Below are 18280 nucleotides of genomic sequence, written 5' to 3' on the forward strand. Positions count from 1 at the left end.
GGATTCAGAACAGGAGGGCTATAATACCCTGAGAGAGACTGGTTTTGACTGGTATGTCAGCAGCAGCACTAGAAATATCACAAAAATCTGTTCCCAGGAGTCCAACGTTGAAGATCAAAAATGAGAGAAACATCCTCATTTTTTGTCAGCTTATCCCAACCAAGCTCTAATGCCACCTTGCTACAGCGCCTGACATCAAAGCAACTGAAATCAATGCAAAGAATCTCACAGACTTCAATGTGCTTTTTATTGGCACTCTATACATTCCTATTGTTAGCTTGAAAGCAGATGAGTCAATTAGGTAAGTTATCCAAGAGCTACAGTACAGAGAGCAGTATTGAAATGGACAGTTCTGCAAGAGCCTGCTCTCTCTACCTTCTCTATGGTATTGGGAAAATGTGGCTTTCAGGAATGAGTACAACAGTCTTTTCACTTTAAACATCCCATTAGGCACCCCATTAGAAAATGTGTAAGGTGGCTGAAGTGGATTAAAATTAGAAGACAACTGCTCCCACAGCTGTCACTCTGATGACTGGCCAATCAAACTGGATAATGGCTACAGAGTCATGAAGTTTGACTGTCCATGGGGTTGGATACAATGCACCTGAGGGTGCTGAGGGAATCAACAGATGTGACTGTGGAGCCACTGGTCATTATCTTTGAAAACTTGTGACGATCAGGAGAGAATGAATGGAAAAGGGCAAATATAATTCCAATCTTGAAAAGAAGGAAGAAAGTGGATCCAGGGAACAACAGACTGGCTAGCCACACCTCAGTCCCTGGAGAAATTATGGAGCAGGTCCTCAAGGAATCTATTTCTAAGCACTTGGAGAAGAAGGTGATTAGAAACAGTCAGCATTAATTCATCAGGGGCAAGTCACACCTGACCAACCTGATTGCCTTCTATGACAAGATGACTGGCTTTGTGGATGTGGAGAGAGCAGTGGACATGATATCCCTTGACTTTAGCAAGGCTTTTGATACAGTACCACACAACACTCTTGCAAGTAAGCTATGGAAGTATGGATTGGATGAGTGGACCATAAAGTGAACAGAAAACTGGTTGGATCATTGGGCTCAAAGGGTAGTAATCAATGGCTCAATGTCTAGTCACCAGCCAGTATCAAGTGGAGTGCCTCAGGGGTCAGTCCTAGAGCTGTTTTTGTTCAGTGTCTTCACCATCAACCTGGAAGATGGGATGGAGTGCACCCTCAGCAGGTTTGCTGATGATACCAAGATGGGGGAGTAGTAAATTCACTGGAAGGTATGGCTAGGATTCAGAAAGACCTAGACAAATTGGAGGATTGGACCAAAAGAAATCTCATGAGGTACAATAAGGACAAGTGCAAAGTCCTGCCTTTTTGGGAGCTAACAATCCCACGCACAGGCTGGAGAAAGCCAACTGGCTAAGCAGCAGCTCCTCGGAAAAGGTCCTGGGAGTTACAGTGAACAATAGGCTGAATATGAGCCAACTGTATGTAATTTTTGTGAAGAAAACTAGCAGCATACTGGGCTGCATTACTAGGAGTGCTGCCAGCAGATCAAGGGAAGTGTTTATTATCCTCTATTCGGCACTGGTGAAGCCACATCCAGATTACTGCATCCAGTTTTGGGCTCGTCTACTAAAAGGATATGGACAAATTGGAGAGTCCCGTGGAGTGCAACAAAAATGGGTAGGAGCCTGGGGAACGTGACTTATGAGGAAAGGCTGAGGGAACTGGGCTTATTTAGGCTGGAGAAGAGAAGACAGAGGGGATTTAAAAGCCACTTGCAACTATCTGAAGGGGGGTTCCAAAGAGGATGGAGCTAGACTGTTCTCAGTGGTGGCAGATGACAGAACAAGGAGCAATTTATCAAGTTGCAGCAAGATAAGTTTAGGTTAGATACTAGGGAAAACTCTCTCACTGGGAGAGTATAAAGCACTGGAACAGGTTGCCAAGAGAGGTTGTAAAATCTCCATCCTTGGAGATTCTTAAGACCCAGTTAGACAAAGCCTTGGCTGGGATGATCTAGTTAGGGATGGCCCTGCTTTGAGCAGGAGGTTGGACTAGATGACCTCCTGAGGTCCTTTCCAATCCTAATTTTCTTGGATTCTATGATTTTCCTGCCTGAGTATAAAGGTACGTTGAGAAAGGTACCTGAAAAGTTTTTAAAGATTTCTCCCACCTATATAGTTGGTCCAATAAAAGATCTCAATACCCTAAAATCTTTGCCCTTCACATATTTCCTGGACTACTGAGGTTACAACATCACTTCAATACTATCATATATTAGTAGCATCTTTTTAAAACTACATCTATTTCTAAATTCCCTGTACCTGACAGAATTCTCAGAGAGCTGTTCATGATGACAGGCCAACCATTCTTGAGCCATGTTATAGATGGAAGGGGAATCCCTGAAGCTTCACAAATCAGAGTAACAGGGTTTTTCTCCACAATGCTGATGTTTTCAGGTACCTCTAGATCACCCGCAATATTTGGAGGCACTAAAAAGCAAGAGGGAAAAATACCACATCTGACAACACTGATCAAAAATAACTTCGTTCTGGATAGGATATATCACATTTTGTAAGCTAAAAATTAAATTCACTGCATTTTAAACATCCTTAATTGGTAAGGAACAACACCAATGCCAAGTAAATTTGATTTTTCCATCTCAGTTACCTGTTAACAATTTATCAGTATTTAAACTCTTAAGTTGTATTAATCAAACATATATTAGAGGCAGAAGGTATAAGCACCTCAGAATTGTTTCTATCAGTCCTCTGTCCATTCTATATTGATTGTGAACTCCCCGCACAACTAAAGGAATTCAGGAATGCTGTCGAACATAGCCAAAACATCAGGTGCATCTACATGTGAAATTAATGCAATGCAATAAACTCTGGAGCTGTTCTCACTGGAGTTAACTGTTCCTGGATACAGCATCTACATGTGCACCCAGGACCACAGCACTTTAAGCCAAGACAGAGCAGGGGGCACACGGGGTCAGCCCCGGGTTCTGGGTCACAGTGTTGGGTGGCAAAGGGGCTGGCTGGGGCATAAAGGTTCAGAACCTGCGGAGCCGTGTGCCTAGGTGGCAGGCAGCCCCAGCACTTTGACACCCTAGTGCCCTAGCCAGCCCCTGTTACTGTCTACATGTGTGTTTCATTACACTTAATTACTCCACCGTAAAATGAGTACTGAGTACTGACAGTACTATTTTACAGTGGAATTAATTTATTGTGCCTTAATACCAGTGCATATATAGACAGTGACACTTTACTGCAGAGCTAATTAGATAACTGCAGTAAAGCTCATGTGTAGATGCACCCACTGTGGGTTTTTTCTAATGGAAAATGCAAATGGATGATTCTATCCCCTTTTTTATTCAAATAAATAGCTTTGGAACTGGTTCTACATATCATACTTTCATGCAGGAAGTTGGGGCTCAGGAATGGGTCTGAGTCCCTCAGTCTCTGGCCAGATTAAAAGATTTACAATCATCCCTTTGATACATTCAAGTGTTATAATAAAGCAAGGGAAATGTGAGAAGAAAATCTACTACAACAAGGGCTTTGCGCTACAAAGAACCCCAGCATATTTTGGCTGCTGTTTCAACAATTACAGAACTGTACACATTCTCTTCTCTGTTTCATCTTAATTCTCTCACATCTCTCTCTGCAGCTGCTTTAGTTGTTCACCTTTCTCATTTCACAGGAAAATTTCAGAACTGGAGATAGACTGACCAGCCCCTAATGCAAGGGCAGGCAATTATTTCGAGCAGAGGACCGCTTATTGAGCTTTAGCAAGCCATCAAGGGCTGCATGACAGGAAGCTGGGGGCAGATAAATATTAATTTTCTAAATTTTTTAGGGGCCCCGGAGGTCAGATAGGAAGGCCTGGAGGGCCGCATTTGGCCCACAGGTCACATTTTGCCTGCCCCTGCCCTAATGGGTAAATAAGTTCACAAAATGTTGTGCTCCAGTGGGGTTTGTAGAAGAATTCTTACCAATAGGCCCATCTATTTATAATAATCTGTTGCCCTGATCCAATGGTACAGTAGCTCCTGAATTCCCTTTTTCTTTGGTTTCACACCCCTACCCTCCATTATTCAAATAATCCATGTTTGGGTCAAACTGTCCATAGTATGATGAGATGTTTAAAATAATATGCCCAAGCTTTTCTTCTGAATCCAGATTCACACTATAATGTTTATCATCAAAGCTAATTATTGAAATACATTTTATTCAGAGCTACATCTTCAAATTGGTTTCATAACTCAGCAACTGCAGAGTGAGGCAGCCTGCTGATAACACACTTAAAAAGAATGAAATACTACGGCAGCTGCAATTCTTTCATGTTCCCGAGCCAACTTCCTTTAGCACCAGGGAATTCTACATTAGACCTTGAGACTTATTTCTAAGCTCAGACCATCAGAGCACCAGATCCTGTGTCCTCCAGGATACACCAGGAGATATTCCTTATTTTCCTACTGGTTTCCTTAAGAGTCTATGTGCTAAGGCTGAGATGGAAAAAGTTTGGGGGTAGATATAATTTTAGGAGGTCAATGATTAAGACAAAAATATTTAATTATATGATATTTTATAATAAATCTGTGATTTTATCTATATAACAAACAAATACAGAACATGCAACAGGCATAGCTGGAACATCTAAAGAAATCAAAAGTGACGTGTTTCTTGACTATCCCTATGTAAATGTGACATTATATATTTCTAGCCATTTTGCTCACCCCATTTATCTTCCCTACTTACCATGAACATTCAAATCATATTTCTTGTCAGTCAATCCTGCCACATTCACAGCAACACACACATAGCGGCCAGTGTCTGACACCTGAGCATTCTTCAGATGAAGATGATGTCCATCACTGAGTATTTCTACTCCCCTAGCATTTACAAGGGGACGGCCATCCTTCATCCAGCTTATTGCTGGCCGTGGGATACCCTGTACCTTGCATTCCAATGAAATATCATTTCCTCGAATGACAACAATTCTCGACGGGTGGCTTCCACTATTTAATATTGTTGGGCGAACTATAAAAGAAAAGGAAACAAAATGTCGAATTTTAATATGAGAAGTGGAGTTTCAGAACAAACAATGATTCTTACATGTAAAAATAAAGTAAATTTCAGCCAGATCAGTATTTGAAAAGGAAACCACCAGGAAATACCTCAGTGCTGCAAGAAGTAGTCATGGCAATTCAGCTAATTGCACTCTTCTTTTCTAAGTAAGTGCTACAGCCAATTGAAAATATATATATATAAGCATTTTTCCAGTGGAAAATACTAGCTTTGAAACTAGTAAAAAATTAAAGCAATTTGAAAACTGTGATGTCAAATATTCCAATGAAAAAAAAATAATTTGGAAAATTCCAGAAATTTATTCCAGAATTTTTTATTATGAGGTTCATTAGTTTTATATTACTTTTTTCATTTTTAGTGCTAGTTCTGATTAATGGCATATCATGAAGTAATAAACATTTAAAAAATGAAACAAAAATCCAAAATAAAAATGTCACCATTCGAAAGTGGATTTTTTCCCCTTGGAGAACATTTTTAAAATATTTGCTCCCATTCCTAATTAGGAAATATATTACCTGTGAGCTAGAAATTCTGAGTTTTTACCACCACAAGTCAGCAGTAAAGCTTGATGATAGGAGACACTTTGCTGCTGAAATTAAGAGGTAAGAAAGTTCATGGCCATGTGCAACCAATAGGACTTTGCTCAAAAAGAGTAACAACAAGAATATTAATGTAGTTAAGCTGTTCTGTATGTTCTGAGGACTTAACATTCACAGAGGAATGTCAAATAGCTCGCTCATTTGTACTTAGGTCCTTTCAGAAATAGTTATGTGGGGCTGCTGCATGCTATTAGGTTTCTCCTTGGAGAGAGATACATTTCTTGCTTAGAAGTGATCCTTACATATGCACAAGGATCGGAAACTCCTCTATGAAGGTGTACGCTTGTTGAGATATTTAGGGGTTTTCCATGATAAAAGGTACCATATGTCTGCCAGATTTAAAAAAAAAACTAGCATATGGTTATTCGTATGACTTTTCTTTATCTGACAAAAACCAGCCTATAACATCATGCTATCCAAGCAGAAAGTAATTTTCACTGTGCCTCAAAATGAAAGTCGTTTTTGCTTCTATCACATTCTAAAACACAACTCATCAGTTGCCTCTTCAGTGTGTTAGCTGAACTGACTGTGAGGGCAACCTGTATATTATTACAAGGACATTTTCAACCAGGATCCTCATGGTGTGCAGGTTTTTACCAAGTCTGATGGTCTGTCTTATGATCCCACAAATAAAACCTTGTTTTCACTGAGCCAGGAGGGAGTGCTCAATCTGACTCAATTAGATATCATCATAATCTCATTGCATTTTCTGATCAATAAATTATATAGGGAATAGATTCAAATCCCTGCTAGTCGGGCTTGGATGCCAAAGAAGGCACGTGTGTGTAAGCACATGTGAGCCCTCGGCTCCCCCCAACCACACCAGGCAAGAGCAGCGAGCAAGGAACCAACAGCTGAATCAAGGTAAGCCAGGCAGGGCAGGAGGGAAGAGGGAGGAGGAGCCAGGCCAGCCAGGCCAGCTGTAGGGAATCAGGAAGGGATTTTCCTCCCCTCCTGACCCTATTTAGCTGTGCCAGACGGGAGCCACGCTCCCAAGCTGCGCGAACGGGCCCTGCAAACAGGCGCACTCCTTAGGGGCACACCGGAGTTTGTGCAGGAATTCACACGTGGGGGAAAGCAAGAGGGACCTGAGACTCCATGCGTTGGAGTTGGCAGCTTCAGGCAGAGTCTTTAGGTGAGTGCACGTAAGGCAGTGTTAATGGGGGTGGTGACTCGGAGTGCAGCCAGGGACCCTGTCCTGATGCTGCCTCCTGCCCAAGGCTCCTCTGAGGCCTCCACCCAAATGGAGCCTTTGGGTGGGTCAGCAGCACCAGGCCCCAGGGCAGTGGGATGGCCCGGAGTCCCCTCACCTGTCCCTGGAGGGGCAGGTGAGGGAACTCCAGGCAGAGGTTAGTAGGCTGCATGGGATCAGATCCATTAAGGATGAGATTGATGGGCACTTCCACTCTTTGCAGGACCACTCAAATGGTGGGATGGCAACACAAGAGGGAGCTAACACAGACAGACGGAAGACAGTCACCTCTAGTTCTAGACGATGCAGAATTAGACCCCACATTGCTGGAACAACTCCTCCAGTGTTGCTGGGGAACCGACTTGGCGCCCTGGCATCACTGGGAGTGAGTGCAGCAATGGAGAGTGCAGCAATGGAGGCCACACCCACTACCACCAGGCAGGCTGTGAGGCAACAGAACAACCAGAGGAGAAGACGTCAGGTAATCGTAGTAGACGACTCCCTGATGAGAGGAATGGAGGGAGACATCTGCCACCTGGATCCCACAGCACAGGAGGTCTGCTGTCACCCTGAGGCATGGATCCGTGATGTCACAGAGAGGATCTCCAGGCTTGTCCAGCCCACAGATTACTACCCCATGATCCTTATCCATGTGGGAAGAAATGACATGGCCAGGAGCAATCCAGACTGCATCATGACTGACTACAAGGCTCTGGGAGCTGGGCTTAAAAGATCAGGGGCTCAGGTAGTTTTTTCCTCTGTGCTCTCTGTTGCAGGCCACGGTCCAAAGAGGCAAGAATGCATCGATGAGGTGAACCAGCATCTCTGATGATGGTGCCACCAAGAAGGCTTTGGCTTTTACAGCCATGGCGCCCACTTCAAGGACAGAGGATTCCTGGGAAGAGAAGGCATCCACCTCACACGGAAAGGTGAGTCCCTCTTCTCAGCCAGGATGGCTGATCTCTTAGATAGGGCTTTAAACTAAGATCGCAGGGGGATGGGGAAACACCAACTGAAGCCTACCCGGGGACCAATATATAGGAAAGCTCCACTGACAATGAAACCAAGCAAGCCACTCTTATGGGAGCTGAGAAAACAGCTCCCCTTCAATATAACAGGTGGCCAGTGTCCTCAGTAGAAGGACTTCGGTGCCTGTACACCAATGCCAGAAGCATGGGGAACAAGCAGAAGGAACTAGTCCTCCTGCTTTCTACTGGGGACTACGATCTAGTAGGGCAATGGAGACCCGGTGGGACTCCTCTTGACTGCAGCATAGCCATAAAGGGCTACGCCCTTCACAGAAGGGATCGGGTATGGAAGAGAGATGGGGGTGTTGTCCTCTATGTGAAGGAGCAGTACACCTCTCTACAGGCCAATGTTGGCCCCAAAGAAGAACAGTTTGAAACCCTCTGGGTCACGTTCTGGGGGAGGCGCGGCGAGAGAGACCTGACTGTAGGTGTATACTACAGGCCGCCTAACCAAGGGGAGGAACTTGATCTAGCATTTGCCTGTGAACTAATGAAGGCCACACATGCATGGGACATGGTTGTCATGGATGACTTAATCTACCCAGACATCTCCTGAGAGGAGTGCTCAGCCAGCTCGGATTGATCATGATCCTTCCTGAGCTTTTTTTGACTCAGGAGATGCACAGGCCAACTAGAGGCAATGCAGTTCTTGACCTGGTCCTGGCCAAAGGGGATGACCTGGTGACCAACTTAAACATAGAGGGCAGACTAGGCAATAGTGACCATGAAATCACTATATTATTCTTTATTAGTGACTTGGACAACGGGGTAAAAAGCAGCCTGTTTAAATTTGCTGATGATACCAAGATTTGGGGTGAGGTGGGCACGCTAGTAGGGAAGGACAGGTTACAACAGGACCTGGACAGGTTACAGGGGTGGGCTAATAAAAATAGGCTGGGTTTCAATACTGACAAGTGGAGGGTGCTGCACTTGGGCAGTAGGAACCAGCAGCACACTTATAAGTTGGGAAACTCCCTTCTTGAGAGCACAGTGGCAGAAAGAGATCTTGGAGTCATTATTGACTCTAAGATGAACATGGGCTGACAATGCGAGGTCATGGTCAGTAGGGCTAACCGTACCTTGTCATGCATCCACAGATGCATCTCAAACAGGTAAAGGAGGTGATCCTTCCCCACTATGTGACACTGGTCAGGCTGCAGCTGGAGTATTGTGTAGAGTTCTGGGTGCTGCACTTCAGGTGGGATGTGGAAAGCATTGAGAGGGTCCAGAGGAGGGCATGATCTGGGGACAGCAGGGCAGACCCTACGAAGAGAGGCTACGGGACCTTAACCTGTTCAGCCTTCACAAGAGAAGGCTGAGGGGGGATCTGGTGGCCATCTATAAACTCACCAGGGGGGACCAGCAGGATTTGGGAGAGACCCTGTTCCCCCTAGCGCCCCCTGGGGTAACAAGGAATAACGGCCACAAATTGTTAGAGAGTAGATTTAGACTAGACATCCAAAGGCACTACTTCACAGTCAGGGCGGCTAGGATCTGGAACCAACTTCCAAGGGAAGTGGTGATGGCTCCTATCCCAGGGGTCTTTAAGAGGAGGCTTGATGTCTGTCTGGCTGGGGTCATTTGAGCCTGGTTTTCTCTCCTGCCCAGGGCAGGGGGTCAGACTTGATGATCTACAAGGTCTCTTCCATCCCTACTTCTATGAATCTATGATTATCACCACAAGGCTGACAAAACAGATACCAAGCTCGAAGTCTTAGACTTCAAAAATGCAAATTTTTATAACTCTGGTCACTAGTAGAGAATGCACTGAGAGACCAAGGACCACAGGTAAAGGGAGCACAAGAAGAATGGTCATTCCTTAAGGATACAATCCTTAAGGTTCAGAGAAAATACATTCCCTTATGGAGAAAAAATAGCAGAAGGGTAAAAAACCTCTTGGCTAAGCAGGGAAGTTGCATCCCTCCTCCAGAAAAAGAAAGAGGTGTACAAACAATGGAAGCTTGGGACAGTCTCTAATGAAGACTACTTGCCCGCAGCAAGGTGGTAGCCCTAGACTTCAGGAGGGCCAACTTCAGTGAGATGAGGAGATTAGTGGGAGAGGAACTGGGGTCCTTGAGGGCAGAGGAACTCAGCGTCCAAGAGGAGTGGTCGTTCCTTAAGGAAACGATACTCGGGGCCCAAGGGGTGTCCATCCCGACAAGAAGCAAGGCGGGCAGGAGTGTCCAAAAGCCCCCCTGGCTCACCAAGGGTGTCCGGGAATGCCTGCTTGCCAAAAGGGTGGCGTACGCCCGGTGGAAGGGGGGTGTAATCTCCAAAGAGGAGTATACCTCCTCTGCTCGGGCCTGCAGGCGGGCTGTTAGGAAGGCCAAGGCGGAGATAGAGCTCGGATTAGCGTCCAGGATTAAGGATAACAAAAAGTCCTTTTTCAAATATATTGGGAGGATGAAGAAGGCGCCGGGTAATGTGGGGCCCCTGCAGGATATGCGGGGCAATCTGGTGGTTGCGTCAGAGGATAAAGCGGACCTCTTTAACCAATTCTTCACCTCCGTTTTCTTGTGCAGGGACCGGGACTTCCCTGCTGTGATAGAAGCCGGACGCGAGGGGATCGCCTTCAGACCTCAGGTTGGGGAGGACCGGGTTAGAGAGCTTCTGGAGGGGCTGGACGCGTTCAAGTCAGCGGGTCCGGATGCTCTCCACCCCAGGGTGCTGAGGGAGCTGGCTGGGGTTATTGCAGGGCCCCTGGCACGGCTCTACGAGCGATCGTGGTGCTTGGGCCAGGTGCCAGACGATTGGAAGGTAGCTAATGTGGTCCCCATCTTCAAAAAAGGGAAAAGGGAGGACCCGGGCAATTATAGGCCCGTCAGTCTTACCTCAATCCTGGGGAAGCTCTTTGAGAAGATCATCAAGGAGCACATTTGTGATGGGCCGGCATCCGAGATGATGCTCAGGGGCAATCAGCATGGATTTATTAGGGGGAGATCATGTCAGACCAACCTGATTGCCTTTTATGATCAGGTCACAAAGGCCATGGATGCAGGTGTCGCGGTGGATGTAGTCTTTCTGGACTTCAGCAAGGCCTTTGACACCGTCTCTCACCCCATCCTAATTAATAAACTAGGCGACTGTGGCATAGATGCCTACACGGTCAGATGGATTGCAGATTGGCTGAAGGGTCGCACTCAGAGGGTGGTGGTGGATGGATCATATTCGACTTGGGGGGAGGTGGGTAGTGGAGTCCCTCAGGGCTCGGTCCTGGGCCCTGCGCTGTTCAATGTCTTCATCAGCGATCTTGATGTTGGGGTGGAGAGCAACCTGTTTAAATTCGCTGATGACACCAAAATTTGGGGGGAGGTGAGCACGCTAGCAGGGAGAGAGAGATTGCAGAAGGATCTGGATAGGTTACAGGGGTGGGCAGACAGGAACAGGATGCGTTTCAATACGGACAAGTGCAGGGTGCTGCACTTGGGTAGTAGGAACCAGCAGCACACTTATAAGATGGGGAGCTCCCTACTTGAGAGCACGGAGGCGGAAAGGGATCTTGGTGTCATTATTGACTCCAAGATGAACATGGGCCGACAATGCGAGGTCATGGTTGGCAGGGCTAACCGGACCTTGTCGTGCATCCACAGGTGCATCTCGAGTAGAGCCAGGGAGGTGATCCTCCCCCTCTATGCGACGCTGGTCAGGCCGCAGCTGGAGTATTGTGTCCAGTTCTGTGCGCCCCATTTCAGGAGGGATGTGGACAACATGGAGAGGGTCCAGAGGAGGGCCACCCGCATGATCCGGGGACAACAGGGCAGACCCTACAGTGAGAGACTGCGGGACTTGAACCTATTCAGCCTCCACAAGAGAAGGCTGAGGGGGGACCTGGTGACCGTCTATAAACTCACTAGGGGGAACCAGAAGGGTTTGGGGGAGACGCTGTTTCCCCTAGCCCCTGCTGGCATAACAAGGAATAATGGGCACAAGTTGATGGAGAGGAGGTACAGATTGGACATCCGAAAAAACTACTTCACAGTCAGGGCGGCTAGGAGCTGGAACCAACTTCCAAGGGAGGTGGTGCTGGCCCCTACCCTGGGGATCTTTAAGAAGAGGCTGGATACTTACCTGGCTGGACTCATTTGAGTCCCGTTTTTGTTTTTAGGGTGAGTGGTTTTGTTTGTGTTTTTGGGTTGTTCTCCCGCCCTGGCGGGGGGTCGGGCTAGAAGATCTATTAGGTCCCTTCCAACCCTAAAACTATGAAACTATGAAACTATAATAAGACTAATGGGAGTGTGAGGCCGGTGCTCAATGCCTCAGGATACCTGGTCACTATCACTTAGGAAAAAATGGAACTCCTAAATGACTACTTTGCCTTGGTCTTCACAAGACCAAGGGCAACAACATGCCAGGTAGGGCACAGAACGAGCAGGACGGGATTGACACCATTCCCACCATTGCCATAGAACTGGTGTACGATCAAATAAAGAAATTAGACATATAAATCAGCAGGACCAGATGAACTCCACCCATGAGTGCTGCAAGAGTTGGCTGAGTCCCTGGCAAAGGTCTTTCAAAAATCATGGGCCTCTGGAGAAATCCCAGAGGACTGGAAGAGGGCCTATGTTGTGCCCATCTTCAAGAAGGGGAAGCATGAAGACCCGGGAAACTACAGGCCAATTAGCTTAACTTCTATTTCAGGGAAAATCCTAGAAACATTCATCAAAGAGGCTATATGTGACAAACTTGCAGAAGGCATGATACTGAATGACAGCCAGCATGACTTCATTGTGGGCAGGTCTTGTCTGACCAACTTCATGTCTTTCTACGATCAGGTGACTCATCACCTGGACAAGAGAAAAGCGGTTGACATCATATACCTTGACTTCCAGAAAGCCTTTGACCTGGTATCCCAAGAGGTACTGATCAGAAAACTGGAACATATCGGGCTCAACTGCAGGACTGTCAAGTGGGTGCAAAACTGGTTGTGGGGTAGGACACAGAGTTCAAATGAATTGATCAGTGTCATCCTGGCGAGATGGGGGCAGCAACGTACCCCAGGGGTCGGTACTTGACCCAGTGCTGTTCAATATCTTCATCAGTGACCTGGATGAGGGGGTGAAAAGCCCATTGGCCAAGTTCATGGATGACACCAAGATATGGGGTTGTGCAGACACACCCACAGATAGGCTTCAGATATAAGCAGACCTAGACAGGCTGCATGTTGGACAGAACAGAACCAGATGAGGTTCAATGTAGAGAAATGCAAAGCACTGCATCTGGGAAGGAAGAACCCCCAGAACGCCTACAGGCTGGGCATTGCTAACCTGACCAGCACTACAAATGGAAGGGATCTGGGGCTAACAATAGACCCCAGCATGAATATGAGCCAGCAATGCAATGCAGTAGCCACTAGGGCCAATAAAACTCTGGCATGCATCAATCGATGCATCTCCAGTAAATCCAAATAAATGATTCTCCCGCTTTACTCAATATTGGTACAACCACAGCTGGAGTACTGTGTCCAGTTCTGGGTGCCGCACTTCAATAAGGATGTGCTAAAGCTCAAGAGGGTCCAGAGAAAGGCCACCCGCATGATCAGGGACTTGCATGGCAAGCCATATGAGGAGAGGCTGAGGGATCTTGGACTCTTCAGCTTAAAGAAAAGGCGGCTGAGAGGGGACTTGATTGCCGCTATAACAGAGGCATACATCAGGGGCTCAGTGAACAACTGTTCACCAGGGTGCCATGGGGGAAAACTAGAAACAACAGCCACAAACTCCTGGAAGATAGTTTCAAGCTTAACATTAGGAAAAAATTCTTTACAAGTAGGATGTCCAGACTATGGAACAGACTCCCCCCAGAGGTGATGCAATCATCTACCCTAGAGATCTTCAAGAGAAGACTGGACGGTCACCTGGCTGGGGTCGTCTGACCCCAGATGTCTTTCCTGCTCATGCAGGGGGCTGGACCCGATGATCCTTCAGGGTCCCTTCCAGCCCTATGATTCTATGATTCTGATCCTAGTAGTGTAACTAGGTGTCAGTGAGCAGAGCACCAATCTTGATGCTGATTTAGAGGGAGCACTGGAATGACAGCCCCGGGACAGCACGTGTTGGCAGCAGCAGCAGCCAGTATGTGGGGAGCCCATGCTATAGCAGCAGTTCACTCCTCCGCTCCCCACCTCCAGATTTCTGGCACTCAGCACCCTGCCCCACTCTCTTGCCTGCCAATGCAAGTCATGCCTATTATGAGAGGATGTGTTGAGTACAAGAAAATATCACATAATGACCTACCATAAACTTGCAGATGGTATCCTTTTTCTGTGTTTCCAGCTATGTTTGAGGCTGTACATGTGTAAAATGCAGCATCAGACTTCTCAGCAATTGATATCTGCAACTGTCTGCCTCCAGACAACACCCTGATTCGTCCCATGGAATCAGCCAACAAAGGAGAACCTGCAAGAGACATTCTTTTAGATACAACATAGTGCACTGCAATGAGCAATGGCAAAAGCAGTGGCAATGGGAAGTAAATTCAAGTGTACTAATTTTCAAAGGTGCTGAAAAGTAAAGGGTACCATTGCACAGCACCCTTCCAAATAAGTGCACTTTCTAAATAGGTTTCTAGATATTGAAATGCTTTAATTTTAGACCTGCAACTGTGAAAATTTGGAGCTTAACTAGATATTCTGTATTTACTGTATTTAGATCTTATTATATATCAGCATCTCTAAGACAAGGCATTATAATAAGGACTTGCTGCAGTTCATTTTTTTTCTGAAAAGTCTAAGTAGTAAAACAGTTTCTGTTCATATCATTCCTACAACATTCAGTTATATTCAGACATTCAGAAAACACATCAAACAGCACCCTACAAAGTACCTGCATAGATAAATAGCTGAAACAAACTGGAAATACATTGGACTGGTTAAGAACATAGGAATCAACATACTCAAACAGTTTGGTGGTCCTGTCTTGTCTAGTGTCCTGTCTCTAAAAGGGATCACCGATTAAGGGGAGATGTAAAAATGCAAATGCATTCAATTGTGCAATACTAAATCATAAGGATTTATATGGTATCACAATAATTTATAAAGCCCTCTACATATTGATTTGGGTAAAGGTAAATTCAGTAAATCGCAAAGGGTAATTGCAGTAACTAAGTACAAGTTCAGTTGGCAGCATATTGAAGCTGGGATTTTCAAGGGCAAAAGAATAAGCATCCAAATCCCACTGAAATTCTGTGTAAGGTGAGTATTTACCATTACCATAAGCCAATGTTGAATTTCCAGGTCACTGAAGAACCTATATCTATGCCAAACAAAATACTTGAAGGGGAAAAAAACAGGGAAAGACTACAAGAACATAATTAATAACAGGTTTTTTGTTTTATTTTTCTAAATGCGAGAAAGGATGGCTGCTCACCATTCTTTTTCCATGTAAGGCTTGGTGGTGGAATACCAGCAGATTCACATATTAAACTGATGAGGTTTCCTTCAATTACTGTCAGCTGAGAGAGGTCATCTGAACCATAAATACGTGGTGGCACTGAAAGAATGCAGACACTTTAAAAAGAATTCAGACATTTCTAACTGGAATTAAATCTGCCAACTATGGGACATGCCAGGTCCACTGTAAGCAGACAGGAACCACAGTGACTGAATCTTCTTTCCTGGGCAGAGGGAACAAAACTTTCTTTCTCCTGCTGGCAAGGAATAAGCAATACTCTGAAGCAATACTATTGAAAACCATTTCCTGTTGATGGCTCTAACATCAATGTGAAACCATTTGTAGTTATGTGAAGAAGAAGCAACTGCAAAAAGAGAGCCAATCTATCTGCATTGTGATCTTTAATAGTTTGGATTACTTTGGTTCAATCCTAAAACAGGGACAATGGCTTACTTAGAAAGGGAGGCAATTTTCATTAAAATCAAATAGTGCAGTAAATGCTTGAAAACAGACCAAAATACCTCCCACTGAATACCTCAGACTGAAATGGGAGAAGGGAAGCTTACTAATGAATGGCTTATCCAACACATTTTTAATGCATGTGAAAATAGGAAAACATTTTATTCTGACACACGAGACCTCAGACTCTTAACGTTTTATTAAGCAGAATGTACATGCAGGAGTTTCTGCAGAAGTGACTGCAAAGCTATTTACAGTATTATATTGGTTTCAACCTTTGGGTTCATTCTGCTTCAAGCCAGAAAGCTCATGTTAGTAAGGCAGATATCATCTTTAGCTGCTGTGCTGCATTCTGCCAGTTTCTGAAACTGGAATCTTACTAATACTGAAAAAAATGATCAGAGGGACACATTTCCTGATTTAAAACTCAATATCGTGGCAAAATACCATTTCTGCTTCTAATTAGTAAACAAAGGCTATTCTGAACATTCAGAATAGTTAACCACAGATGACTTTTTCAAGCAACTTTTGAGTTTCCATTACAGTTGTCCCATTGATGCTGCTAACACACTGGTCTCTTTGTTTAATGTGATATTAAAATAGTCTTTGTGCACAAAAGGACAAATGTAGTTCCCTCTTCATGGAAGGATACTTTGCAATAGCATGGCTGTCATAAAACTGGAGCTAGGAAATACGTAAGGTGGTAAGATTTACTGAAACTGGGAGTGTAGTGTAAATAAGCAGGATATGATCCTGTGTCCCCCATGGTATGACCAGCACCTGCTAGGTAAGGGGAACAGAATCTTTCTTGTCCACTCACCCAGGGCATCTTCTCATCATAGACTGCATCCATCACAAAAACATTTTCTATGTTTATATAACAAACATATATTCTTATGTTCAGATTAGCTTAATTGGGATAAGGAAGGCTATTCCCAATATTTTCATATACAGTACTATATATCTGAAAACGAGGGCTGTGAGAAGCTTTGGGTGCTGATCCAATTTGGAGGAGATTCAGCTCAATTCGGTGGCCGAATCTCTGAATCTGAATCAAATCAGGGGACCAATTAAAAGGTCCGAATCAATTCAAAGCTCTCTGAATCAAAATCAAAAAAGATTCAGAGAGCTTCGGCGATTTGGATAGTCCCTGCTGGCTCCAGCAGGGAGCTGGACCCGGACTCCATGCTGGTAAGTAGGGGGCATGGGAAGGGGTCTGAAGGAGGCGCAAAGGAACCATGGGGGGACCCCTGCCAGGCCCCATCCCTTGCCTGCTTCCCCAGCCCCACAAGTGCCCCTGATTCCTGCCTGCTCTCCCAGCCCCTCCATGGCTGCCCTGCCCACCCCAGCTCCTGGTTGTTTAAAAAAAAAGCCCCCACTCACTGGCTCCCGCCAGGTGGGGGGGCAATCCCTGCTGCCCCCCACTGCCCCACGCTGCATGGGGGGCTCTGCCATGAGTCCCTTGACCCCCACCCACTCTCCCAGCCCTCCCCATGGCTGCCCTGCCCGCCCCAGCTCCTGGTCCTTTAAAACAGAAAACAAAAAATACTCCGAACTCACCAGCTGCTGCAGCAGCCTTGGGGCTTCTGTGGGCTTGTGACTGAGCCCCCTACACAGTGTGGGGCAGTGGGGATTGCCCCCCACCTGGCAGCAACTGGCGAGTGGGGGCTTTTCTTTTTTTCCAAAGAGCCAGGAGCTGGGGTCTGGTGAGGCTGGGAGATTGGCCGGGGGGTGGGGCCTATATGATTCGTTGATTTAGCTGATTCAGCAGCAGCTGAATCGCCAAATCAGATTTGGCTGAATCAATTCAGGACAATGATTCGAATCACCTAATCGAATCACCGTCCCCTGAATCGGACGAATCCAAATCCAAATCCAAAGCAAATACTAGCTGCTTCGCACAGACGTACTGAAACCCACAACTATCTCATGTGAAAATCCCTAGGAAAAGCTAGGTAATTATTATTTCATGTTAAATGTATGTATTGTTGGTGAAAAATATGTAAAGAGAGAAAGGCTTGCATATACACAGTTTTGGTACACAAAGACATCTTCTGCATTGTAAGTCTGCCCCAAATACTACAAAAGCCAGCTGAAATTAATATTTAAATTAAATTTAAAATAACATTTTTCTATGAATTATTGGTAAGAAAGTTTCTGGTTTATGAGAGTCCAGGAAAGCTATAATGTTTTATTAGGCTATATTTTATACATATAGGGCCAGATCTTAAAAAACCTGGATTCCATTTCTACAGATACATTTTAGAAGGGAACAGATACCTTATTCAACCAAATCCAGGCCAACCCTGAATTTTAGATGACCCCATGATAATAAAATGGAAAACTTAAAAATGTGATATAAATGTCTATGTATAGAATCTTATTATTGGAAAATCATTTTAAATTTGTCCCTCTCACTGGTGTGGCAGGGAAAGCGGCAGCAGTGGGGCAGGTAGAGGCAGGTGGTGGGGGCAGTGATATACCGATGGGGGAGGTGGAGGAGGCCATGCCCCTGGGCACTGACT

General features: G+C 45.5%; 1 protein-coding gene across 1 annotated transcript in view; it reads right to left on the reverse strand.

The window, feature by feature from the left end:
- HMCN1 (hemicentin 1) overlaps nucleotides 1-18280 on the reverse strand; it is a 359897-nt gene that overhangs the window by 127062 nt on the left and 214555 nt on the right. Inside the window, 4 exon segments of the mRNA XM_006023882.3 lie at nucleotides 2318-2485; nucleotides 4757-5038; nucleotides 14142-14303; nucleotides 15273-15395. Coding sequence (XP_006023944.1) covers nucleotides 2318-2485; nucleotides 4757-5038; nucleotides 14142-14303; nucleotides 15273-15395 — 735 coding nt within the window.

This window comes from Alligator sinensis, unplaced genomic scaffold (genome assembly GCF_000455745.1).
Source record: "Alligator sinensis unplaced genomic scaffold, ASM45574v1 scaffold468_1, whole genome shotgun sequence".
NCBI classification, from domain to species: Eukaryota; Metazoa; Chordata; order Crocodylia; family Alligatoridae; genus Alligator; species Alligator sinensis.